General features: G+C 35.6%; 2 protein-coding genes and 1 pseudogene across 9 annotated transcripts in view; 1 reads left to right on the top strand and 2 right to left on the bottom strand.

The window, feature by feature from the left end:
* Window positions 1-2443, bottom strand: part of ANKRD26 (ankyrin repeat domain 26) — a 71099-nt gene extending 68656 nt beyond the window's left edge. For 2 of the 6 annotated variants that reach the window (XR_006271591.1, XM_043479668.1), the window contains exon 1: window positions 1520-2443. Coding sequence is in view for 4 of the 6 variants with exons in the window: in XM_043479668.1 (XP_043335603.1) it covers window positions 1520-1749 (230 nt within the window). In the remaining 2 variants the exon portion in view is untranslated. The remainder of the gene's footprint in view (window positions 1-1519) is intronic. The other 4 variants (XM_043479667.1, XM_043479670.1, XR_006271590.1 and 1 more) reach the window with 3 other exon arrangements.
* LOC122448396 overlaps window positions 2061-27229 on the top strand; it is a 34474-nt pseudogene continuing 9305 nt past the window's right edge.
* Window positions 12171-27229, bottom strand: part of YME1L1 (YME1 like 1 ATPase) — a 28994-nt gene continuing 13935 nt past the window's right edge. For all 3 annotated transcript variants that reach the window (XM_043479673.1, XM_043479672.1, XM_043479671.1), the window contains exons 6-20: window positions 26995-27104; window positions 25533-25683; window positions 25050-25133; window positions 23656-23738; window positions 21422-21512; window positions 20559-20711; window positions 19843-19975; window positions 19034-19096; window positions 18043-18155; window positions 17051-17206; window positions 15966-16117; window positions 15238-15364; window positions 15071-15144; window positions 13916-14002; window positions 12171-12543 (exon numbers count right to left, since the gene is read on the bottom strand). In XM_043479673.1, the coding sequence (XP_043335608.1) occupies window positions 12400-12543; window positions 13916-14002; window positions 15071-15144; window positions 15238-15364; window positions 15966-16117; window positions 17051-17206; window positions 18043-18155; window positions 19034-19096; window positions 19843-19975; window positions 20559-20711; window positions 21422-21512; window positions 23656-23738; window positions 25050-25133; window positions 25533-25683; window positions 26995-27104 (1721 nt within the window). In that variant the 3' untranslated portion in view covers window positions 12171-12399. The remainder of the gene's footprint in view (window positions 12544-13915; window positions 14003-15070; window positions 15145-15237; window positions 15365-15965; window positions 16118-17050; window positions 17207-18042; window positions 18156-19033; window positions 19097-19842; window positions 19976-20558; window positions 20712-21421; window positions 21513-23655; window positions 23739-25049; window positions 25134-25532; window positions 25684-26994; window positions 27105-27229) is intronic.

Raw genomic sequence — 27229 nt, 5'->3', positions numbered from 1 at the left:
TGAAAGAAGAATCTACTTGAATAGAATGAGCATGACCTCGAGATTCAGCTCAACTTGGGTTTGAATCTGACTTTCACTCTGTCACTTTTAGCTGTCGCTCACTCTCTCTGTACCTCAATTTCCTCATTAATATAATGGAGAGAGAGTAGTAATCTCACAGAACACCACCATGATGCTTAAATGAGACCCATGCAAAGGATTTAGAACCGTTCCTCACACAGATAACAGCTTAGTAATTGCTAGGTAATAACAACTGATTTATGATGTTGTTTAGCAGAAAGCAACACAACATTGTAAAGCAATTATTCTCAAATTAAAAAAAAAATTAAGGTTAAGAACCAGTAGTAATAGAAAGAAAAAGAAGGTCTCTGTCAGCACACACACAAAAAATGTATAAACAGGAATTTGTGTTTTCTTCTGGTATTTTTCTCGTTGTGCGTATTTAAAATTTTTGATCCATACTCCATCTGAAGCTTTTTTTGTGAGATAAAAATCTAGCTACTTTTCTCTAAATAGTTACCAGGTTATTTCTCCACCATCTACACATAATTTATCTTTTCTAATAGAAAATGTCATCAGCATCAAATTCTAAATTCTTACATATATTTGGGTGTTTGGGCATTCTGTTCCATTCATTTCTCTCTCTTTTCACTTGTTAGTAAATGAACACTTTGTGGACACTTACAGCCCATTTTGATATCTAGAAGGGCAAATCTTCCTCTACTATACAAAACTTTTAATTTCATCACAACAATTAAAGATAGCATATGTAACCCAAAATCTTTAAATCCACAATATGTTGATTTGGTTTAAATATTGAAAGACCATACACCCTAATAAAATGTCTTCCTATTCAGGGACACAGCCAGCGTCCTACTTCAAAGCTTCTAAGGTCCTTCAGCAAAGAAAATATACACTTAGGCATACACTGATATAAAACGGATATTGAATTGTATCTGAAGAATTTTTAATCCAGAAGTTGATCTGGCATGGGAATTATTTTGCTCACTATGCAGTTTTCTATAATATATAGCCTTACGGTATAAAAATGTGTACATTAAAAGTAAGATGCTAACAGCATCTGAAATCTGTCCACTGCCATGATCCACAAGAGGCGATCCATGAAGAAGTGTTTCCATAAATCACATAAGAAAAAAATGTGACCGCCAAGAGATTCCAGATTTCTTGAAAGCTACAGAACGTAAGAGCTCTTACTCATGAGTACATCATGCTAAACCATGCATTATAACAAATAAAAAGGAAGATGAAGAAAGGGGGAAAAGATACTATTTATGTTTCATTTCATTACTCTGATTACTGACATTCAGTTAAATGACTTCAAAACTTATCAGTAAAACTTATCAGCTCTATAAGGGAAATTGTAAGTCGGCCCAAAATGAGCTAAGGCTTTTTGCTGCCCATAAAGTCTGCAGGGCGCTGGATCCCAGGAAGGTGTCCGCGAGCCTTGGAGAGGAAACTCACCGGAGGGACCTCTGCCAGGCCCTTCCACCTCGCTTACCTGTTCATCTTGTCCCTGTCGTTCAGGCCATTCTTCCCCAGCAACAGAATCTGCTGCACTTTGGCTACGTTCCCTACAATGGCAGCTTTGTGGATCTTTCCGAGGTCCTTGTCTCGGATGCGATACCCGCACTGGAAGCTGCTTCTCTGACCGCCGTCTCTCCCCGGGCTGATGGAGGAGCCTAAGGGCGACTCGCCCTTCTTACTCCCGAAGCCAAAAATCTTCTTCATCACAGAGCCCACGGGCTTCAAACACACCTCACCTCCCCCTCGGCTCTTCACTGTCCCCTAAACCCAACAGAAGTGCCACAGATAAGCCTAAGCAGTCCCCCGACAATATCCCAGTTGGGAAGCTCCGCGGTTTCCAATCTTTCAGCCCAGAAGAGTCGTAGCTAAGCGACACCGCTAAACACAGTGCGCCTGCGCGCCTCGGAAGCGGGTGTTCCTGCCTGTAGGCACAGAGACCTGTCCGGCCACACCGCTCAGTGCGCATGTGCTAGACCCCGCGGCTCAAGTCTGAGATTGACTGTGGGCGGTGCTAGGCACTTTTCAACCAACTGTGCTTGTTGGCTAAGCATTTCCGGATGTTTAACAGAAGACAGAGCAGGTGAGAAAGACGTCTTTGCAAGAAATTGGGGCTGGAGCGACGAGGAGCTTCACGATGCTGAAAGCCTGTCCCCCAGAGCTTTTTTAGGGCTTTCCTAAAAAAAAAACCTCTAAATCTACTTATCCCTCAGCTTATTCCTTTCCACATCCCTCTTGGAACAGCGAAATTTAGCGAGTGTAACTACAGAAAACTGTTTTCATGGTTCCAGAAATTGTGGTAACAGGTATTATCAAGTGCAAATTTAGGGGAAACCAACTCAGGTTCTCCAGATGAAACGAAACGGCGTTTCCGCATCCCTCTGATCCTCCCGTGGTCCAGCCTCCATGTACACATTTTCTTCATTTTAATTTTTTTGCTTTTATTTTCCCCAATCAAATCTTAAATCAATCCAAGATGTATTTTGGAGCGTAGTGTAACGTTTGAGAACTTTTTTAAAAAATGATTATTCACGTGTCCGAAATAATCCATCTTTTCTCATCAAGTTTAAAATACCACTTTTTAACTCTGATGTTCTGTTTCTGGGTTTCCCATTCTGTTCCATTGAATGGTCTGCTGCTTCTAGCATAGGTAGTATTTAAAATATTTTTAAATATCCTTTGTAGGTCCAAAGTTCCTCCCCTTATTTGTCCTTTCCAGCATTCTCTTGGCAATATTTCTACATTATTTGAGATGACTTTTTAATCACCATGCCAATTAAAGAGAATTCTCAGTGAAATTTTTATTTAATTAGGTTAAGAGAATCTTGATAATCACTTGTATCAGTGTATCCAGGTAGGTGTTATGTCTCTGTCCTATTTTATGTCCCTGATTAACCTTTGGAAGCTTTTTTTAAATGTAAATCCTATACCCTTCTTGATGTATTTATATCTGGGCTTTTAAAATTTTTTACTGTGATATTACATTATTTTTCATTATAATTTATGAAGCATTATTGTTTTGATATCTGGGTATTCTTTTGACAACCAGAATGAAGAACTTTTTAAATTATAATCTTGTCATAGGAAGAGAGTTGAGTTTCTGGTGGTACTTAAGGAAGGCACAAACTGTTGGTATAGATTTCACCAGAAAGATGCAATATTGATAATATGCAGATTATAAAAAATCAAGCAAATGCAAATAAGATGGGCTTTTTTAAACTGAAGTATAAGATCATTGCTACAAATTAAAAAACATTTAATATAGCTAAATTTCACTAAAACCCTATTAGCCAGATTTTTCAGTAATTTGCTAACTAGTGTGTGTGTGTATATGTGTGTGTGCGCGCGCGCGCTCAGCTGTGTCTGACTCTAGGGACATCTTTTTTGTTTCCTCTTAATAGTCTCTTTGTTCATTTGCTTTATTCACCCAAATCTATTTCCCACTCCTAAATGTAATCATCATAATGGCCTTGCAGAATATTATCAACTCCATTTTTATGAAGCATCTTATGTTCCATCCTCTTTAACATTTCCCAAACTTAAATAATCTTTTCCCTTGCTTCCATCTGTCTGCAACTTGTGTGTTTCCATCTTTATTCCATTTCTTAGGAATAAAGCAAAACAGGTTGAATCCATACTGGCATAAACAGGTGAGTATATAAAGAAACTCCTTTTAATGTAGTTACTGATCCAAAGTAGTTACAATTGGACTAAACCTAGTATTGTGGGTGAAGCAGAAGCAGGCTCACAACAGTTAATAGAAAACAGGCTAACCCAAAACTCACCAAGTTCCTGTTCCATTTGTTAATGATTTGAAGTTAAGACTTTTGATTAACCAAATTCAAAAGGAACAGATACCTCCATTTCACAAGATGCACCAGCAAATCTGAATGTATGGCAGCCTTATTTTACAGCAAGACAAATTAATTTACGTATTTATTCTTCAGAGGCCATTTAATGCCATTTTGTTCTTTGTAGACTGAATGAATTGCCAACACAGTTTTGGGATTAGTGACTCAGAAGCCAAGTGTCCAGACCTTCTGCAGAAATTGCTGCTAGAATGCACCAAAGAACTCTGAAGAGAGGCTATGTCCCTGTTGAAGTGATGTCTGGTTCCAGGACAGCGTTTTCACTGATGAAAGAGCAACGAACAAAAACAAATAAATATTTCTCAGGGCTATCCAGCTTAGCTACACCAAATGGTTTTGTTGTGTGTGACTGGTATCAATGCTTGATCACCAAGCATTTGCTTCCACAATAGCCAAACCAAAAAATTATCTTTTGTCTTCTGCCTCCACAGTATTCTCCAGGGTGACCTATGAGACCAGTACAAACTATAGTGATATCTGAAAAAGACTCTTGACACTTCCTGAAGCAGCCTGGAATGAGGGTCAAAGCACTACCAAGCTGCAGAGAGAACTACACATCAGGACTTCAGGTAGGTTGTCAAGATTGGTTTACTCTTAGTGTTTTTGTATGGACCAAGATACTCAAATAGTCTTCATTACATCATCTCTATAATTCTGTATTTCCTTGGTCAAATGCTGTCTGGATCCCCAAGCAGTTGAAACCTAAGATTTCCCATTCCCAATTTCTATGGAAACAGACGTCCTCTAAAAAGTTGTTCCCTAGAATACCCACAACTAAGACTCCCACTAAGCCTATCTAAGATTCAAATAATGCCATGACGGTGAATAAGCATATTACTGGAAAACAATATAGAGGTGAGAACTTCTTAATATAACAAAAACTATACAAATCAATGAGAAATGATATGGATTATTAATAAATGGTTTGGGAAAAATCAGTTACTGATAAGAAGTAACTACTCATCTCAAGGTATCACCAAAATAAACTCCAAGTTAGTAAGAGTCAGTCTTTTTAATAAAAACCATTAAATATTTTAGAAGAAAATATGGATATGAGTGGTATTATATTTAGAAGATCTTTCCAAAAAAATGGAAATTAGAAAATATCAGTACATTTGGCCACATAAAACTTGAGACCAAAAATTTAGTATAAATCCAAATATAGAAAAGGAATTAACATACATAATTAATGTAACATTCTTAGCTTACAATTAAGGAACTACATTTTTTTTTTTAATGATCAAAGGATACCATCAGTTCACAAATTAACCATGGGTACCAGAAATTTTCTACTCTTACTTGACATGGATAGTAGTTCAATTTCATCATCTTGCCTCAAGACATTTGCTCTTCAGTTCTGTGATAATTTAATCCATGGGATCTTGATATTTTCACTGCCTTAACAGCTCATCAAATTTATCCATTAAGTGGATGACTTCATACTGATGGTACTAGGTGCATAGGAAAAAGGATATAGTTTGAAAGTCCTGGTAAAACTTTATGTGAGAATTTATGTTAACACACTTTAAAAAAACAAATCAGCATTATCCATTTAAAGAAATACTTACCCCCCCAAATTAAGCACAAATCTAAACTATCATCTTAGCATCACAAATTATTACAAAATATAATGTTAACAGTATAATCAGTTTTAACAGTGACCAACAGCTTTGGCAGATAAATGAACTTTGTGATTTAGGGTAGTGAGAAGCATAGTAACAGCTCACTTTTCTTTAAAAAGGTTTATTTTTAAAAGATCTATTTTTTTAAATAAAATCTAACCAAAGGAGATATTTTATATTCTATGTGTTCCTCCAACACCTGTTTCTTCAAATTATGTATGAGGATTTGAGATTTTATGACACCAAGAAGCAGCATGAACTTAAGAATCTTAAAATCTAACAAGGAAGAAAAAGCATACAGAAAGTGGAACCAAACCACGGCACAGGTAAGCACTTGCCCATCGGTCAACTTCTCAAACAGGAAAAAAAAATCACATTGAAAGTGAGGGTTAGTCACTCAGTCATATCCGATTCTTGCAACCCCATGGACTGTAGCTTGCCAAGCTGCACTGTCCGTGGAATTCTCCAGGCAAAAACACTGGAGTGGGTAGCCTATCCTTTCTCCAGGGGATATTCCCAATCCAGGGATCGAACCCAGGTCTCCTGCATTGAAGGCAAATTCTTTACCATCTGAGCCACCAGGGAAGGCCAAAATTTTGATAAATTTTAAAGTTGGCTTTCTTTGTGCTATAACAGTATAAAACACTCTTTCACCAAAGTTAAAAATTAAAAATTGTGAACCTTTTGGCCTCACATTGTTAATACTGACAACATGCTTCTACCTGGCATCTGCTATGCTTTCTCCCCACCAGGGAACACTGCACCAGGCTTTGCAAAGTTTGATTCACAAATTTCTTAACAATCATTCAGTTATTTTGTATTTTTTATTATAGTGGATTTAGGTTTCTTTTTGAACAAAGATGCATATTTCCTAATAATATAAAAACAGAGGCTCTTTTGTTCTTCCTGAAATCCTTTAGCAACCATCTTCTTCAATCCTATTTTGTCTTCTTCCTCCATCTTCTCCAACCTCTGTGTCTTTCATCACCAAGTTCAGAATTTCTAGGAGAGCTATACAGACATTACTAACACCTCAAGTTTACTAACAACTGGTCTTTAACATGTGAAAGGAGGCAACTGGTTGATAAAAGAAGAAATACCTCTTGTGTGAAATCAACCCATAATAGCTTAAGGAATTTCACATGCTACAGGTCTTCAAGTTATCTTTTTATCCCCTTAACAGATCCTTCTATGTACAGGATACTGTTAGCCTGGCACTTGATCCTACCTTGCATATTTTATCTTCTACTACTACATATAAAATAGATAAACAATGACTTACTGTATAGCACATGGAATTACACTGTATCTTGTAGTGACTTATAATGAAAAGGAAGCTGAAAAAGGAGTATAGATATATATAACTGAATCACTTTGCTGTACACTTAAAACTAATACATTGTAAATTAACTATACTTTGTAAATTATTTTACATTGTAAATTAACTACACTTCAACAAAAACTTAGAAAGTACAAAGATGGCAGCAGCTTTGTTAGTTTTTCACACATGTATCCCATACATGATTATGATGGAAACTACACAAATAGTTTGATCCTGAAAAATCTTATGAATTGTTATCATCCAAAAATGTTCAAACAAAAATCTGTTAATATATGTAAGCACTATTTTTGACTCATGGAATATAATTAGAAGGCAACACCATCTCCCACTACCCTTTGAAATTTTCAGAGGTTCTTCTCCCAACCCAGGTTGAAAAAACTTACTCTCAAATAATAAAAAGTCCAGAATTGCTTTTACTCACAAAGTACTTAAAAAGAATTTCCAGTCTCTAACTATAAAAACACCAAGTCAGGGTTGACCAGCTCAGCCACATTACAGGATGCCCACGAGCAGCAGGGGTGGAAGGCAGGCATGGTCCTCTTTAGCTTCCCTGCCTAATTCCATTCTTCCTCCTCTAGCTGGGAGTTTATGGTTTCCGACCCGCCAGGATCAAAACTGCAGGGAGTAGCAGAGTTAAGTGAGATGGTTTTGAGCAGTCTGGATCTGGCACTTGTTTTAAAGCTATTACTCTCAGTGGTATTTCTGTGCCCACAGCTTTCTCACCTGTAACTCCGTTGACCTAAGTGTATGTAATCCACTCTGTTGACTTTTCTTCTTAGCTCTTAAGGAATCCAGAGCACCATTTCAGATTATCCTTTTCTGGGGCCCGTCCACACCTCTAAGTACCCTTCTGTATAGTATCTAACAAGGATCCCCCAACATGGCTCACTTTCTCTCTAGACCAACATTTGGTCCTCTGTAAGCATTCAAAAGGAATTTGTCAAAGCAAATGCAGAAAACGCAGAACAGTCTCAATACATTAGCAGTTCTTCTCCCGTCCTGAGCCAGTTACAAGTTTCTTTAGATTCCAGGTTCCCTGGGCATGTTACACACCTGCTTCCAGAACTGCAGAAAATTAGATTCCTAACAAGCTCCCCAAACTAAGTTTTACAACCTCTCTCTCTCTCTAGCCCTCCCTCTTCAGCAGCTCTGTAACCTTTTTCCATGAAATGCATTCTCAAATTCATAACAGATTAGCCACCCATTGTATTCCTGTATGAAGCACTGATACATAAGTAAATTAAGTTTCTATTTTAAAAGACAGGAGGGAGTATAGGGGAATTACATTCTTGCCTAGAAGAATAGGGATTAATGTGACAGATAGGGGGCAAGGGAGAATTTGCATAGAAATAAAAACCTCAGTTCAAATGTATCAACTCTACAAAGTTGATGTCCATGACTAAGCGTTGTTTCTTTCAATCCAAAGATCAAGTCTACATTCCAACATATTTTATTAAAATATTACATCAAAAAATATGCTTATAACTAAGCAGACTGAAATAACTCAGTATTTACTTTTAAAATGAGTATGAACAAATACAAAGAATATCTAAAAATAAAACATATATCAATTATCAAAAGTAGGTATAGGTTACTTATAAAACTCTGGCACTGTGGTAGCTTTGAACAGATAGCTTTGAGAAGTTTGAGTCCTCTTGAAGTCTATCCTTATGAAGCTAATTTGGGTGGAATGTGATTCAGAATAAGTTGGAAAATTCACGTTCAGCATGATGAGGGGAAGAGACTGATGAATCATCTCTAAAAAGCAGCTATAAATCTGGACAAACAGTTGAATAAAACAGCCATCTCAGCACTCTGGAAATGAACTGAATATCTACAACAAACCAAGAAGTGCTTACTCCTGACACCCAGTTTAGGAAAGAACGTGTGAGCCTGTGGGCTGCCTGTGCTGCCCCATCCTGGACCTTCTCGGGCAGCAGTTCAACCAGAGTGACAGCAGATCCTGGGAACAAGGCCTGCTGCCTCTGCTGGAAGGGACTCACCTGACATGATGCACTGTAAAATGGTGTAAGCAAACAGGGTTCACTGAGGTTATAGTCCCATGTGGGGCAAACAATAGAGTTGCGAGGGATTTCACTGGAAGTTCTGGGAGGGAAGAAGACAGCCATCTGGGTTTGATAAGCACTTCTAAATACTCCGGATTTACAGGCATGCAAAGTGGAAACTGAGGCCATCCACATACTCACAGTTGCCCAAACCTGCACACATGAACAAGGGAGAAGGAAAAAGCCCAGCAGAAAGCAAAGACCAGACAAGACTTGCAAATGAGTTGAACACTGAATGTACTTGCCAGCCCACATAGATCCACTGGCAGAGTGGAGGCCTGACTGATGGGGTTTGGACACAACCTCTGTCCAACCCTTTCGCTAAATACTAAGCTATGCAGTCACAGCAGAAACTGTTAGGAAGCAAGAGTTAACATTTTTTTTAAATAAAGGAGCAGACATACCAGTGGCTGCACACTGTCATGGAGACAGATTTCACCAATTTACTGATGGCGAATACTAAACAAGAACAAACCTCTAGGGAAAAATTTCAGAATCAGTAATTGCTACATTATCTGAAATTCAACAAGATTACCCTTATGTATCCTTATTGAGGAAGAAAAGCATTCAGCTGGAACTGAGTATCTCCAGATGCTGCAATTAGCAAAGATTTAAAAGCAGCTATTATGAGCATGCTCAAAGAACTAATGGAAGTCATGTTTGAAGAATTAATGAGACCTATGATAAAAATGATGCAATGCATAAAGAACCTCAATAAAGAGATACAAAGTATAGGAAAGAACCAAATACAAACTCAGAGCTGAAAAATATAAGATGTAAAATGAAAAATTCAGTTGAAAGAAGAATCAGTAAACCTGAAGAATCAACAGAAAGTATTCAATCTGAAGGAGAGAGAAGCAATGAAGAAAATGAACAAAGCCTCAGAAACCACATCATCATCAAGTATATTAACACATGTGAAAAAGAATCCCAGAAGAAGAAGAGAAAGGGCAAATAAATATATTTGAAGAAATAATTGCCCCAGACTTCTTAAATCTGATGAAAAACATTTATCCATAGATCCAAGAAGCTCAAGAAATCCTAAGTAGGAAAGCCTCAAGGAGATCCACACTTAATATCCATCAGAGTCAAACTGTTAAACAGACAGGGCTAAGGGAAACTTCTTGAAAGCATCAATAGCTATTTTCTATTAACATAATCATTACCATTGACACTGACTTCTCACCAAAAATAATGGAGGTCAGGGGTTTGTGAGATGACATGTTCAAAGTATTTAAAGAATAAACTTTTAATCATGTACTCCATATCCAGCAAAAATATTCTTTAAAAAAACAAAAGGCAAAATAAAGACACCCCCAGATAAAGACTGAGGATTTAAGATTATATAAAGCAGTAGTTATGTCACTGTACTGTCAAGTTGTTATAAGACATACAAATGTAACATGACAACTATAGCACAAAGAAGAGAAAAAAAGGAGATATATTAGAACAAAGTTACTACATTTTTACAGAATTAAATTTGTATTATTTTGAAGTAGACTGTAATTAAGAGTGATAAATGCCTATCATCATCCCTGCAGCAACTACTAGGACAGAACTCAGAAGAGGAGGAACAGGGAATTCCCTGGTGGTCCAGTGGGTAGGACTCTGTGCTGTCACTGCCAAGGGTCTGGGTTCAATCCCTGGTTGGGGAACTAAGATCCCATAAGGTATGTCACACAGCCAGAAAAAAAAAAAAGGAAAATGAAGACAGGGAATCCCTTGAGATATGAGAAAAACAAAAAACAAACAGCAAAATCGCAAATGTAAAAGCAACCATATAAGTATTAAATATGAATGAATTAAACACTATACAAATAAGAGATATTATAGACTGGATTTAAAAAAAACCCACAAGATTCATGTGATAAAGGACTTGTCTTCAGAATATGTGATCTCTTACAACATAGAAGACAACTAACCAAAGCAGGGAGGGAGGAGCTGAATGGACATTTCTCCAAAGAGGACATACATAGGCCAAGCGTCTAGCAGAGGACACGGAATCACCAGCCCAAGGGCAATGTAAGTTAGATCTACGATGAGACTCTACTTCATACCCACTAAATGACTGTCAAAAAGACAAGACTGTAAGAAACGTACAAGATATGGATAAACTGGAATATTTCATACACTGGTAGATGGAACATAAAATTATATATTTATATAGTTACTTTTAAAACAGTTCTTCAGATTCTTAAGAAATTAAACAGAAATTCAGCACCTCAGGCAGCAATTTCTGGAAGTCTACCTACAGAAATGAAAACATGTCCACACAAAGACATGTATACAAACATATATAAACAGACAGGGGGCAGGGAGGAAAGGAAAACGGAGGAAGGGCCAGAAGAAACTGGGGCAAATGAAAACAGTTAGTGAATCTGAATCAAGAGTATAAGGAAGATCCTTGTATTATTCTGATAATGTTTCTCTAACGTTGAAAGTACATCAAAATTTTAAATTACCCAAACAAAAGGGCAGAAATATCATGTAGCAAGCTCCCTCTATCAACCTCAATGAAGACCATAAACAGTTTAAAAGTTACTAGAAAACTATAGGTAATTTTAATAAAATCACTTCAAGAATAAAATTTGGTTGTAAAGCCAATACAATGTGCTCTAAAATAATTTTTCTACTGAGCTAAATAAAGTCATCTGTAAATCCTGTAACAACACATTAATATTCACAAAATCTGATTGAAAAGTAAACACAACTTTCCATTTCTAACACAGAGTAATTCAAAAGTTCACTCTGAAGAGGACTGAGTTTTTGGTTTTATTTTGGTTTCACTGCCAAGCATAATTACATTGTTATTCAGAATTCGAGGTTTCAGAGTAATAGTGATGTTTTAAAAAAAAATTATGAAAATGCAAGCTGCATTTTTTAAAAGTTATTTAAATTCTGATTGTATCTGTAAGTTCACACTTCTCCACTCTTAATTTTTTTTTTAAAAACACCTTATATATGATCTAGATCATAATTAAGTGCATCTTGAAGTTTCCAGTAATGAATGCAGAACTATGATGTACCAACAGCCAAACAGCATCATTTCTTTATCAAAGATAAATGGTACTACCTAGAAACAAAGACAATCCTTCATGAATTTTACTTTGCTAAGTAAAAATACCTCCAAAAGCTAAAGGCACACTTTCTATTCACATCTAACACTGTAACCAACCATAAAATCATTATTTATTTTCAACTTAATAACCAACTGACACTTCTCAAACAAGCTGTTTTCAATCCTGATAGCTCTTTATTTTCATAAATTTGCTACTTGCAATAGGTGTCCATCATGAGAATAATCAAAATTAGATGAATGTGACAAAAGACTGACAAAGTGTTTCACACCTCTGAATGATACCAAGTCAAGAATGGGAAAAAGAGTTGCAAAAGAAGACTGCTTCAATGCTACTTATGGTCTTGCAATAAAACCAGCAATACATCCATTTGAAGAGCTATCATCTCACTTCCAACTTCTTCCCCTCAAGAACAATTTGAATCTCTTTGGCATCCAAAGTCTCGTAGGTCAATAAAGCTTCTGCCAGATTCTTGTGCTCTTTTGCATGAGTCTTCAAGATATGTTTTGCTCGCTCATATGAATCCTGAAATATAAAGCAGATATGTAAAAAGCAGAAACCTCTGAAGTAAAGCCATAAATGGGGGAAAAAAAAACCCTTTATGTACTCTAAAAAAATATATAAGATCTACTGATTTCTATCTATAAAACATAAAAGCATTTAAAAGCTTGGTTCCCTGACAATAACTTTCATACTTTCCAGTATGAAAAGTTTTTTGTATTTTTAACCTCCAAATCTATCCTATAGATAACCAAGGTCCACTTACACAGAAACCTACTTAAGAAATAAAAGTATACACTACTCATCTGCTTTCTAAGTAAGTTCTGTAAACACAGAAATCTACTTCTTTATTCAACATACATGCTAAAAGTAAAGGGAGTTTGTTCATTTTGTCTCTTAACATTTCACCAATTTACTCAATTTAGAATGTCCAGAAAAGATACAGATTTCCATTCTTTTACTTCGCAATATTGTAACAGTCTATCACTAGAAATGATGTTTGACTTTTATACTTTTTTTTTTTTGCAACCCAGCTTGAACATATCACTTAAATCCTTCAATTCTCTTTCCAAAGTGAGTCTGAAGTAAGTTTATCAGTTTATGATTAATAGCAATAACAACAGTTTATTTTTGACAGTATCACATTTGCCTGTACAAATGTCAATATTTGAATAGCTAATCATTTTTGCCCTTATAAAAATGGGTAGAAAACGTTAACAATGAATTTACCAAAACCAAGAAACACAGATATATAAATATAATACAATTACTAGACATTGTGAACATAACCAAAATGTCCAAATGAAATAACCACATTAAATATATAAATTATTAGAAATATATTATGGAATATTATAGCTAAAAATCAAGTATTAGCAGTAAGTTTAAAAACTTCCTTGGAATGTACCCCTTTATAACATGTAAGACCATCAGGTTTCACACTTTTAAGGCTCATGTACATTTGAACCTGGGGCTTCCCTGGCAGCTCAGATGATAAAAAATCTGCCTACAGTGCAGGAGACCAGGTTCAATCCTGGGTTGGGAAGGTCCCCTAGAAAAGGGAATGGCAACCCACTCTACTATTCACGCCTGGAGAATCCCATGGACAGAGGAGACTGGCAGGCTACAGTCCATGGGGTTGCAAAGACACAGATGCGACTGAACAGTCATACCACTACATTTGAACCTAACATAACACGTAATACCAAAGTAAGCCTGCCATCTAATGGAAAGAGTACCTACTGTACTTCCGGTAGCAATCATGCCCCTATTAACTTTATGAGATATACTGACATTTCTAAAGAACAGTGGAACTTTAGCTATTTTGCATCCACCGAAATTTTCAGGCACATTTTGACTAAACAGATAAACAAACATTAAAAAAAAAAATTATTACCCTCAAAAGGATTCTGATTTCCTGTTCAATAGCAGATTGAGTTTCTGGACTCAGTTTCCCTGTATCACTGTAGGTCATAACTCCAAGCTAAAATCAATGAAAAGAAAGAAATTCAACATAAAAATCTCCAACTCATGTATGTAACAGAGGGAGGACTAAACCATAAGAAAATAAGTATCACAAGAGCAAGGAAAACTTACAATATAAAAATGCCCTTGAGGGCAAAAAAAATTCATTCTTCTTCTGAAAGTATAATAAGTGAAGTGAAAGTCACTCAGTCGTGTCCAACTCTTCGCAACCCCATGAACTATACAGTCCATGGAATTCTCCAGGCCAGAATACAGGAGTGGGTAGCCTTTCCCTTCTCCAGGGGATCTTCCCAACCCAGGGATGGAAGCCAGGTCTCCCACATTGCAGGCGGATTCTTTACCAGCTGAGTCACAAGCGAAAACATAATATTAAAATGTATAGAGAGAATTTTAAAACCCAAGTATGGTTCTCAGTGGGCTTCCAGTTGGCGCTAGAGGTAAAGAACCTCCCTGCCAATGCAGGAGATATGAGACATGGGTTCGATCCTGGGTCGAGAAGATCCCCTGGAGGAGGGCATGGCAATCCACTCCAGTATCCTTGCCTGGAGAATCCCATGGACAGAGGAGCCTGGTAGGTTATAGTCCATAGTGTTGCACTGAGTCGGACATGACTGAAGCAACTTAGCATGCATGGTTCTGAGTACCAAGTTCTAAAGTTTTCTTGGAAAACTTTAGCAGCTATTCTAGTCCAGAAATTCACAGTCACAGTATACTGGAATTGTTTCATGGAGCCACGGTGATAAAGCAGATATGTAGAGAACGTGGAAAGGGCAAATTAAGCAAGCTCAACAAGTAGATCTTTGATGTCATATGAACAGAAAGAGCTAAAGAATTTATATTATCATTTGGTTAATTCATGAATAACTGTTACTGTCTGAGCAACTGGAATAGAAAGAGTGTGTGCCATTTCTAAGAAAATGAGGTTTAGTTTATAAAGTAAGCTTTGTCAAGTCCATTTGGAATGAAACAGGAAAATCTATCAATTTATAATAGAACCTTCTCTCAGAAAGAAACACTCTTCATATCATCACGTGATACATGAGGGAGGGTTAAAATTAGCTATTACCTTTTCACTCATTCCAAATTTGGTGACCATGCGCTTTGCTATTTTGGTTGCATTATCAAAATCACTGGAAGCACCTAAAATTTTAAAACATTCATAGAGCTCAAGTTAAAAAAAAAACCTTTAAACGAATGCACACAATTTGAACTAAAGCCATTATTTACAGTAACCTGTTGTAATATGGTCACTTCCAAATATAAGTTCCTCTGCCACTCTTCCGCCCATGCTGACGTCCATCTGGGCAAGCAGCTGAGCTCTAGTTTCATTCCACCGATCATTCTCAGGCAACAGGGACACCTAGACAATTGAAAAGCAAAGAAAAAATCCATACACAGTTTTGAAATACATGTTAATAACCTGAATTATCATTTGTGTCTCTTACTTAACCCATGTGCTGAAAACTCAGCAACATTTCATAGAGACAGTCATGGTGACTGATGACCAAACCAGAAATGTATAAAATGAGGAAAGAGTGCATTTTATAAATAAGTAGTTAATGCTGCAATACAACTGTCTGTCCTTCGCTAAATAAAAATATTGAAAATGTCTATAATTAGAAAGATATGAAAATGAAATTTATGCTCAATGAGACAAAACTTAGAAAAACAACTGAACCAATCATTATGAAACATAATTTCTTCTGAGGGGAAAAGAGCAACTACACTTTTAAGAATTATATTTTGTTGTCATTCCTGAAATCTGAAATATTAAAGATACCCTTATTTAGCAGATAGATTTCACACATATGTCTGAATTCAAGACAGCTGAGGAAGTTAAGAAAGTATCAACAAACTTAGGAAGTAGCTGAATTTTCTTTTGAAATGTTTTCATCAGTAATTTCCTTCATAAGGTACTAGGGAGCATTATCTGAAAGAAAAGAAAAACTAAAGATACTCACATGTCCAAGTGTTGGCCCCCGAGGCATGATTGTAGCTTTGTTGATAGGCATTGCATCTTTCGTGTAATATGCAATAATAGCATGACCAGACTCATGATACGCTGTGATCGTTTTGTTTTTATTATCGATTTCCACACTTCTACGCTCAGGCCCTAAGAATAAAAATTTACTTAAGTAAAATACTCTAGTAGGAAGGAATATTGAGTGAATGAAGCTCATATGCCTCAAAGTCATTCTTAGAGTAATATGATTTAATATCATTAATATTTTAAAACATCATAAAAGTTTAAAAAATGAGTAGACTCCACTCTACAACACATGTAAACCATAATTTGTCAATTGAAAACCAAATTCTAAGAACTATAATCTTACTCCTTATATCAAAAGGAAAAAACTTTATTTCTAGAAAATAAACTTCTAACAGGAATATCCTAACAACCTGTTTTGAAGCCAATTTAAATAATCTTTATTTTAATTTCTTTATGTCTGTGCTGGGTCGTTGCTACTGTGTGGGCTTTTCTCTAGGTGTGGTGAGCGGGGACTACTCTCTAGTTGTGGTGCACAGGTTTCTCAATGCAATGGCTTCTCTCGTTGCGGAGCTCAGGCTCTACGCTTAAGCAGTTGTGGCATGTGGGCTCAGCAATCATGGCTCCTGGGCTCTAGACGACAGGCTCAGCAGTCGTGGCACACGGGCTTAGTTATTCCATGGCATGTGGGATTTTCCCAGATCAGGGATTGAACCTGTGTCTCCTGTACTGGCAAGTGGCTTCTTTACCACTGACCCACCAGGGAAGCCCCTGGAAGCCAATTTAAGGTTTAAAATAAAACTTAAAATACTGAAAAACAGTAAAAAGTTAACTATTCTTTAATCAGCAATATCAGATAAGAAGAAAACCATGGGCACCTTCAAAGAGTATAATATACGGTGTATTTTTTCTGTAACAGGCCAAACTTTGTGCTATGTTTGAGTATATATTTGCATGTTTCTATACCTTTCTTTTTTATAACCTTTCTCTCAAAATTAAGAATTTTTTCCCTAACATAATGAACAGCATAACATGGGGAAAAAAAGAAAAGAAGCCTACCCATCAGGATTTTGTCTTTGGAGAACTCCAGCTCCTTCATAGTCACCATCTCTTTTCCATCGACAGCTGCCTTTAACGCAGCCTGGTTCACAAGGTTCTCCAACTCTGCTCCAGAAAAGCCAACAGTGCCTCGAGCTATGATTTCTGGGTCAACAGCTACATGCAGACAGAACACAACATTGAAATTTCAAAAGCAGTAATAAAAAGCTCTGCAAAAAGAACTCATTTTGCAAAAGAAAAAAGAAAATAGCAATCATGAGCTATAATTTTTAAAAAACTTGACTAAATTCTAAGAGGAAAAAGGAAAAATTGCTACTGAACAGACCATAAAAATTGTCACTGGGACAAATAACATAAGTTCTTATACTTAAATAATTTTGTGAAAAACAAAGAAAGGTAGTGTTGTCAGATAACGATTTACAGACTTTCAGTTATCACCCAATCACAAATTGAAAAAGCACATTATCATTTCACCTTGAAATAACTCTGGACACAAAAATCTACATTACAAGAGGAAACATGTTTGATTTTATGAACTGATCCTGTTATCTCTGAAAATACTGCAGTTAATAGATGCTTTTACTACTCAGGTGGGTCCATAATATTTCCATGTATTTTGTTTTATACTTTTGCTTCCCCTCTTTTGGCCCCAAAGTGATTACATCGTGAGGTACTATGCTCATAATATACAGGTACTTGTTCTATTAATTTATATTTTACATTCATCTAAAGAAACATTTATATATAGATTCATCAAATATTATCTTTCTCAATATTCAAAAGAAAACTTTCTTTCAAATAGGGATTCAAAATTATAGAATCTCTGATACACACTACTTAAGAAACAGACTTTAAGGACAAATAAAAGGAGAGAAAAAAAACATTTAAAGGAACTTGTCTTTTAAGACATCCTGAGTAAGGACCACAAACAGGGTAAACTGATACATTACCATTTCACAGAGTTAATGTTTGTATCACAGAATTAGACTTACATTGATCAAACTTTATTTTATTGAGGTACCACTTCAAGATTTCTGTCCGACCTTTCACATCTGGCCTTGGAACTGTAACCTGCATGTCAAAGCGACCAGGGCGTATTAAGGCACTACAAGGAGAATACAAAAAGAAAATATAATTAATAAACTGTTCTGAAGGTCTGGTTATAAAAACAGGACTGATATCCTAAAGAGAAGATGAAAAGGTAAGGGCAACCGACATTTATTTTGAGCATAAATATTCAGATTAGTTCCTTGAAAAACATGGTTGAAATAATAATTTCAATAACTGAAAGGCTAAACAAAGGTTCCTATAGATAAATGTGTCCATCAAGATAGTATACAACCCTTCAGAGACAAAGAGAAGCAAGTGTGTCAGTAAAGGAAGAAATAATTCTATAACAGCCTATTATAAGAGCCACACACCCATCTTACTGCTGTATTATATAAAACGTTAAACTAGACCGTTAAGCAAGAACCAACTATTAGATCAAATGAAAGTATGAATAACTTAAACAGTAAAATCAATAAAAATCTTAAACTACAGTAAATTTTACTTTTAAAAATGTGCTACCACCCACCCCCGAAAGTTCTGTGATGTTTAAGTCACAAAAAGATTCTTTTAGTAGCTTTACTGAGATACAATTCTCACGTCATAGAATTTGAAGTGGACAATCCAGTGGGTATTAATAAATTCAGAGTTGTCTAACCATCACCACAATAATTTGAGAGAATATTGATCCCCTTCCCCCACTTTCTCCAGCCAAAAGAAACCCCAAGTCTACTGGCAGTTCTTTCCCTCCTCTTTGCCCAACCTCTGGCAACTACTAAATTACTTTCCACTGCTATGCATCTGCTTATTCTGAACATTTCATATAGAAGGAATCATATAATATATAATGTTTTGTGATGGGTTTTCTTCACTTAGCACAATGTTTTTAAAGTTCATCACTGTTCTACAGTATATCACAAAAATTTTAATACTTACTTATCTAATGCCTCCGGGAAATTTGTGGCACCTATGATGATAACTCCTTCGTTGGGTTTAAAACTATTAAGGAAAAAAAGTATCTTTTCACTGAAAGTTAAAACAGCACACACACAGAAATGTTCTACGCAACTGTTTATCTTCGATCTTATTAACAGCAAAGAAAAGGGATTGTCTTTTTAATGCCCCAAATAGCAAGACATCCCTAACTGCTTTTTAAAAGGTCAGTGCACTTCAATAACACTTGTTAATAATAAATCACCAAATCATCTGTGGTTTCACAGTAATTTTTCTACTTAGGAAGAGATAACCCGACACAAGAAGCTTGAGTTCCTGATTTTTTGAAAAATTATTTTCAAGTTTACCAATTCCAATTATTTACTCTTAAACTTTCAGAATATTTTTTATGACTTTAAGAAACTTCTCTGCTTCATTCAAAGCAAGTCCACCTCTTGCTTTTTACATTATGAAAACTGATGCAAGCTTTTGATCGACAGCAACCCTCAGAACTAGTCACAAACAGTGCAGGAATGAGGATATTCTCCTTCCACATCTCCAAAGAGACAACTACTTTCAGCTAGAATCACTGCTTTTCTGTCATACTACAGTAAATGAAAGTTTCACTTTTCAATTTAAGAGTAGTTAATACATCAATTATCAATGATCCCATTAGTAAAACAATAGTCAAAATAGCTTGTCTTTACTCCTTGCACATAGGCTATTCTGTTGCCTATAAACTTAAAATTTTTCCTATCTCTGAAATGCTACTAAATATACCACCAAATTCTCAAGACAGAAGATTCAATTACCCATCCATTTCAGCCAGAAGTTGATTTATAGTCTGCCGTGAATATGGATGCATTGGAGATTCAATTCGTTTCCCACCAACAGAATCCAATTCATCAATAAATATAACACAAGGGGCATTTGCTTTTGCTTCCCCTAAAGACAGAAAAGATTCAAATAAGTTTAATAAAATCAACACCTTTAAAATAAAATTGCATAAATATTTAACAACCTGTAAGATAATTAAAAAGCCAATAAAAGACACTCATTAGGGAGCAAATACATAAAAGAAGGTCTTTCTTAACTGCTTTAAGAAGAGTAGTCTCAAATGAAAAAAAAATTATAACACTGAGTATTCCTTCTTCCTAGTCATACAAACCATATACAGTCAGATTTGAGGCAAATAATTTTTAAATATATACTGCAGAATTGGTAAATAAGGTCAAAACAAAACAAAACACACCAAAAAAACCCCCAAAACAAACAAAACCAAAGGTTTTCAACAGACCCCAGCCCCATCCAGCAGCCTAGTGATTCCACAAACTCTTCTGACTAATTGGAAAGAAAAGTAATAGTTTTATTTTAGCCCACACACTAAGTTACCTGAGATTAGCATCCTACAATGGCTATTTCAGCCAACTATCAAATCAGAAACAAGAAGCAAAGAAAGAGTTTAAGAAACCCTCTTTTTCTAACATTAAGAGAAATTATTACTATATGAAAGATCCGCTAAACCTACTAAAAAGATTTCTTATACGGCTGGCTCCCACACCCACAAACATCTCATCAAATTCTGATCCAGAAGCATAATAAAAAGGAACATCAGCTTCTCCAGCAACAGCTCGGGCAAGAAGTGTCTTTCCTGTTCCTGGTGGTCCAACTAAAAGAATTCCTAAAGGAAAAGAACAATGGTTCAAATTAAAAAACAAAAACACAACCTGATAAGAACTTAAATAATTACTAATTAATAAATACACTGCCATGGTTGAAGGCACACCAATGATCAATATTTTCAAACACAGTCAAACATATTTGTCTCTATAAATGAGTCACTTCAGGACCTGCTTTGTAACTAATTTTCCTGTATTATTTCAATACTGTTTACACATTGAGATAAATGCTGGTATCTGAATATGACTTTGGATTAGATAACAGTTTTGGATCTGTGTTAAATTTCCTGACTTTAATAACTGTACTGAAATTGCATAAAGAGAATATCCTTAATTCTTAGGCAACACATGATGAGGTATATAGGCGCAAAAGAGCATGACATCTATAATTTACTTGCAAATGGTTTAAAAAATAATGTAAAGAAAACCAATTAACAAACAGAACAAAATGTTAAAAAAAATTTTGAGTCTGAGTTAAAACCATGGAGGGAATTCTTTGTACTACTTTTTGTTGCAGTTTACTTAAAAGTTTGAAATAACAAACTTAAATTATCAAAGAAAAAAGATAACAAAACAGTATGTTCAGAATGAGCACTTGTAAAATAGCAATTAAGAATTACTAATAAACTTTCATCAGGTAAATCTGATAAAAGTTAAACTGGTGATATATTACAGTGTTTTGTCAAGTCATGGGAAAGTGAAGATACCTTACCTTTCGGAAGTTTACCTCCAAGAACAGTAAATTTTTGTGGATTTTTCAAAAACTCAACAACTTCCTGTAATTCCTGTTTAGCTTCCTCCACCTGAAGTGATACAATTTACCAAATAATTTAAAATATTAATTATCTTACCAAGACACCCTCTTTGAATATTGTAAATTTAACCTGATATTAACTTGGCTTTTTGTTAGTTAAAGTATACAAAAAGGTCCCTTTAGAAATACTCACACAAAGGGTTTACTCTCGACCCTCAGTACCAGATACATGAAATCTCCTTACAAATCCCAACAAAACCCCTTTCCAATTGCTTCCTTTGATTAAAAAAAAAAAAAAAAAAAAAACCTGTTACATTCAAAATTCTAGTTAAATGTCTCAGTGGCATTTAGTATAGAGTTGCCTAATAAGTTTCAAATCCAAAACTTTTTTGGACCTGCTTATAAGCTTCAAGGGCAAACTATATGGACCTACTATATATTAACAATAAGTAAGTCTGTGTTTAATTTGTGGCTAGTGATGAAGTCATTTTTGTTATAAGGAATTACTACTAGAATATAAACAATTTAGTTCCTAACAAATGCCAAAGGACAGTGACTAAAATTAAGCTATAATGTACTCCTTTATAAATAGTTGTGGTAAAAAAATTTTTAAAGATTTAATTCTCCAAATATAAAATCTTACAGAATTGAGATCCCTAGCCAAAAAAAAAAAAAAAAAATCCAATCTGGCCAACAAAAATTGCAATCAGAATATTAGACCATCTTTAAAACTCTGATAAGGATTAAGAAAGCTATCTATTAGAAACAGTGAAAAAAAAAAAAAAAGAAACAGTGAGCAATTTTCCTAGTCAGCATATAAGCAGAAGTCACAAACGCAAATTCCTAGTGGCAAAATGGTATCAATAAATGAGTGAAGAAGGCCAGATGTAGAATAGCACTGGTGAAAATGTGCTAAACTGGAAAGCAACAGTCCCTTTAAAGACAACCACACATGGCTCTGTCAAAGAATGCAGACCTAGTGTTCCAGAATGCAATTTTCAACAAACACCGGAAATTTTTTCGTGGGTACGACTTCAATGTAAAAATGTTGGCTACAAGTGTAAATGAAGAATACCTTTTTTATATGTATACTTTCACATATTTATTTTAAATTACCCTCATATAATAATATATTTGTAGCCAACCTACTACCTCATATCACACAACTTTTAATAACTCAGTGAGAAAACTCAAGTATTTACATTGGGCAGTGATAAAAAGAAAGTACTTGGGAAGAGGCATACAGGAAACATATTGATGGGGCCAAAGTCCCACAAGACTTACCCCTTCCCCACCTCCCACACCCCTCAGATGTCAATCCCACGTCTAGGTTGTCATCTGTGCTTCTGCCAATGGGCTATAAATTGGAGATTCCCAGAATCCCTCCTTGGGTTTAATTTGGTAGAGTAGCTCATAGAACTCAGGAAACCAGGTTAGGTGCTATTGGCTCATTATGAAAGGATATACCCTAGAACAGTCGGAAGAAAGAGAGAGGTAGGCAAGGGATACAGGAAGGGGTACAGACCCTCCATGTCCTCTCTGAAAATGCTACTCTCCTCACGCCTCTATGTGTTCACTAACTGAAAACGCCTCCGAACCCCGACCTGTTGGGATTTTAATGGGAGTGTACTCACACAGGCATAGTCAATTACTAACTCCTTTCCAGCCCCTCCCCGCTCTCTGGAGAACAGACAGTAGAGGTGGAAGTTCCAAGATTCTAATCACAGCTTGATCTTTCTGGTGACCAGCCGCCCTCCAGGAGCCCACTCAGAGCCACCTCCTTAGAATAAAAGACACTGTGGGACTTCCTTGGCGGGCCAGTGGATAGGACTCCATGTATTCACAGCTGTGGGCCCAGGTTCAATCCCTGGTTGGGAAGCTAAGATCCCATAAGGTGCGTGCTGTGTAGTCAAGGGGACAAGGAAAGAAAGGAACAAAAGACACTGCTATCACCCAGGACATTCCAAGGGACTCAGAAGTCCTGTGTCAGGAACTGGTATCAAAGACCAAACAGTAGAACAAAAGATACTCCCAGTGCTGTTGTCCCCTGGGAAATTACAAGGGTTTTAAGAGCTCTGTGCCAAAAACTGGAGGCAGAGACCATATATGTATTTTCTATTATTTCAACCTTTCTAATAAAAAATACAATTAAAATAATGTTTGAAGAGACCAAGGTAAACTTTTTAACTTACTCCTTTAACATGTTCAAAGGTAACATTTTTCATCTGCACAGGATCTACAGCAGAATCAAGCCCCGTTGTTGTCCGGAAGCGGACTAAAGGGACAAAAAAAAAATGCTTACATATTTGATAGATTCATAAAATTCTAACTACCTTTTCAGATGCAAGAAAGTCCAGAAAAATTAAATGTCCAATATCACAATGCAAGGAGTAGGAATTAGGTCTTCTGGATTTTGAGACAATGTTCAAGGAATGAATGATTCTCATGAAAATGACATCTTTGCCTTTCCAATTAAAACTAAGAATTTTCCTCTTCTTATATATAATAATAAAAATGTAAACCAATGGTTCTTAAGCTCCATTGTGTGCAATAAAGAAACACAAAAGAAAAATCATCAGAGCTCTTCCCACTCTTCCACCACCCTGCTAATACCACCTATCACTATCAATCCATACACTGGTTCCTTTTTTTGGAAAAAATACTTTTAAAAAACCAGAGACAAGAGAAGGCAGATCTGAATATAAAAAAGGCTATTCCTGGATGTTAAAACCTCATCTCAGGTTTGATAACTTTTAAAATAACTGGGGCTACATCAAGTTCTAGGAATAATTTCAGATCTAGGTCAATCAATGTTCTTAACTGTAAATCATTTTTTTTCCCTCTCAAGGTAATTACCATAAAGAAAGGGGAAAACACTGTATAAACACTGAATGACAGCTGGGAAATCAACTGGAACCACTTAAATCTGACACTATGACTTCATTTTAGACCAGCAAGCTGAGAAAACCTGGGGTCTAAAGTAATCTTCTGTGTGTTAATTTTCAATACATTGAATTTATTACTGTGCCTTTGAAATAGATGACTATTTTCACTCTGAATTGCTATCATAAAATTCTTCTGCATGTTCTTAGAATTTTATCATTGGTTAAGTATCATTTGCTAAAAATCTGGGGAATTAATCATGTCTAAAAGTAAATTTAAAATTATTACTCTAACATAATCCTTGGAACTTTAAAAAATATTAGTTATATCCTTAAAAAAGTACAATTGAATTTATACAGTGTCCGAAGGAATTTTTCTTATAATCCATAAAACAATGCAAATATAGTAAGTCCTCTGACAAGGTGGATGATACATAATCATAAGAGATTAAAATTTTTCTATCTCAATGCAAAAAACAATCTTAACGTGACCCAATCTGAGAAGTCTCAAATTTGGATTAAAGACCTAGACCCTGGAATTATAAACATAAATGTTTTCTTATCTCTAAGTCTTAGACTAAGGAAAAGAAATGAGTATATAAAAGATTTTTTTTAAAGTAAAATATAAAGTCAAATATAAAGTATATTTTTAATATATAAATAAAAAATATAAAAAATAAAAGTCAAATATAAAGAGTCTCTACCAGATAAAAATGGGTTCTTTAAGAGTCCATAAATGCCAACTACCAGCAGAATAAAAACAATCAGACGAGTTCTTCTTAAAGAATCTGGAGGAGAAAGAAAAAAGCCTTAAATAAATGTTATCAGTTAGAAATGACAGCTCAATGAAATGCAAACGTGAGGTTACTGATGGTAATCACATTTCACAACACACAGTTCTGAAGCCTGCTATATTTTGCATAATCTCCATGATCGCCTTTCAGCACATGTTATCAAAAATTTCATAAAGTCTCTTGTACTTCTATTAGTGACTTAAGTTCACTTCAGACAATGAAAGTGCCAGGACATATTCTCTTTCCACACAGCTTCAGATACAAATATAAGGAAATGTAACCAATAAAAACTTGCACGATTGTTAGAAAAGTTATTATAATCACTTAGAGGCAGGATTATGATTTCCTTTCAGATATTCCTCTCCAAATACAGATGATGTCTAATCAACTTACCATTGGTTTTTTGTGTTAGCGCTTGAGCTTTCAGGAAACCCTCTGCAAAACCAGTTTTAAATGCATCTTGATGAGCTTCAGGTATGTTTTTGGTTTTCATGAGTTTATCCAAACTCTCAACATCTGATCCTCTGTCCCGCAAAAGAAACCCCTAAAAACACAAACATCAGTATCACTGACTATAGGTAATATTCCCCCCAAATATAACAACTACTCACAAAAAAATTCATTAAAATTCTACAATTTAAAATTTTTATTGTCAGTGTGAAGAATGAAGGCTCAACAATAAATAGCCAATGATTAGGAAACTAGCACTGGCCCATATACTTCTAGTGGTCAATGAATATAAATTATGTAAACCACTAACTCTACTGAGTAACAGGTCACAAGTTGACTTAGGGTTTAATAGCTTACAATAGGTCACACTCCTTTATTCCTGCTGGAAGAAAAACCTCACTCACTTATTAAATGTTTACTTAGCACGTTTCATATATTAATACTTGACCGTGTGTAAGTTCTAAAGATGTAAATACCAATGATCAGAATGTTTTCAGTCTACTGGGAAGAGATACACAAATAACTAAGTTTTTGAAGTTATTTTGATATTACATTAGAGGAACTAGGATAACTAAGTTTTTGAAGTTATTTTGATATTACATTAGAGGAACTAGGTATGGTGGTAAAACAAACGCTGTCTAAGAAGTCAGGAAAAACCTTACATAGGATGGGATAAAACTAAACCACAGAAACACAGGGCATAAACAATTTGACAGAGCCATGAAACAACAGCCTCAGCAAACTTGTTTGACAGGACTTTAAAACACCAAGAGGCGAGGATACAGGGAGACAGGAGGTGGTACACTGAAAGATGAGAACAGAAAAATGTTAGGCAGAATGTCAAGTGATGAAATGCCTTATGTACCATGGCAGAAATCTGACAATAAAGCAGAGGAATACAACCATTACACTATTACACTTTAGACAGTCTAGTGGATGGCAGTCTGGAGACTGGGCTAAAGCTAGCAAAAATGAAGGCAGGGAGACTAAATAATCATCATCTGTCTATACATTGGACCTGGGGATGAAGGCGGACTTGAGAAATATTTAAGAGGCTGAATCAACAGGATTTTAGTAACTATGGTTGCACGAAGTGAGAGAAGATGGACAAATCATAGTTAACCACAATGTTTCTAGCCTGGATGGATGCTATTTATTAACATAAGAATACATAAGCAGGTGTAGACTGACAGAGAGAAAAACAAAGGAAGATGTCTAACAGGCTAGTGGAAAGATAAGCTTGGAATGCAGAAATGTTGTAGATATAATGATTGCATAAAATATTAATCCATTATCCTAAATGAAAAGATGAAAGAAAATCAACTAGCCAAAAATATACATCAGATATTGAACATTCTTTCTGAAAAGTACTGCTTTTTCAAAACAACAAAAAAGGTCTAATTACCTTCACAAATGACGGTGCTGTGTGCTGCGTTTCTGCTAATCTTTCAGAGGTGGACTGCAGACGCCGTGTCCTTGATTTCAAAGTTTTAAAACCCCGAGACTGTATGAAAACTGAATGAAATGGTATCACATTCAGTTTTCATTTTAAATTTTCACAATGAAAATGTCTACTGAGAACCAAAACTTTGACACTAGTTATTTCCAAATATTCTGCAGATTCTACTGTGAGCTACAAA

This window comes from Cervus canadensis, chromosome 10 (genome assembly GCF_019320065.1).
Source record: "Cervus canadensis isolate Bull #8, Minnesota chromosome 10, ASM1932006v1, whole genome shotgun sequence".
Classification (NCBI taxonomy): domain Eukaryota; kingdom Metazoa; phylum Chordata; class Mammalia; order Artiodactyla; family Cervidae; genus Cervus; species Cervus canadensis.
This window is presented reverse-complemented; position numbering and strand designations above follow the sequence as displayed.